Source organism: Buceros rhinoceros, unplaced genomic scaffold, assembly GCF_000710305.1.
Source record: "Buceros rhinoceros silvestris isolate BGI_N320 unplaced genomic scaffold, ASM71030v1 scaffold30416, whole genome shotgun sequence".
NCBI lineage: Eukaryota > Metazoa > Chordata > Aves > Bucerotiformes > Bucerotidae > Buceros > Buceros rhinoceros.
Genome location: NW_010417388.1, coordinates 1,435 through 1,782, shown reverse-complemented (window position 1 = coordinate 1,782; position 348 = coordinate 1,435). Strand labels below are relative to the sequence as shown.

General features: G+C 60.6%; 1 protein-coding gene across 1 annotated transcript in view; it reads left to right on the top strand.

Annotated features, from left to right (window-relative positions):
* Positions 1-200: 200 nt before the first annotated feature.
* Positions 201-348, top strand: part of LOC104495250 (glutathione S-transferase Mu 5-like) — a gene marked incomplete at its 5' end in the record, with an annotated part of 1,268 nt that continues 1,120 nt past the window's right edge. Inside the window, one exon of the mRNA XM_010138199.1 lies at positions 201-301. Within this exon, the coding sequence (XP_010136501.1) occupies positions 201-301 (101 nt within the window). The remainder of the gene's footprint in view (positions 302-348) is intronic.

Here is a 348-nt window from a genome sequence, read left to right as displayed (position 1 = left end):
GGTGGGGTTGGGCTTGGAGTAGGATTGGATTTGGGGTTGGAGTAGGGTTGGGTTTGGAATGGATTTGGGGTTGGGGTTGGAGTAGGGTTGGGGTTGGAGTTATTGGGGTTTGGGTTTGGTCTTGGAGTAGGGATGGGCTTGAGGTCTGGTTGAGGTGGGGGTCCCCACCAGCCCAGCCCTGCCGTCTCCCCGTCCCGCAGGTGGTGACACGGAGGAGGAGATCCTCCGCGTGGACATGCTGGAGAACCAGATCATGGATTTCCGCATGAGCCTGGTGATGGTCTGCTACAACCCCGACTTCGTGAGTGTCCCCGGGCTGGGGGGTCGGTCCACCAAACCCCCATCGGG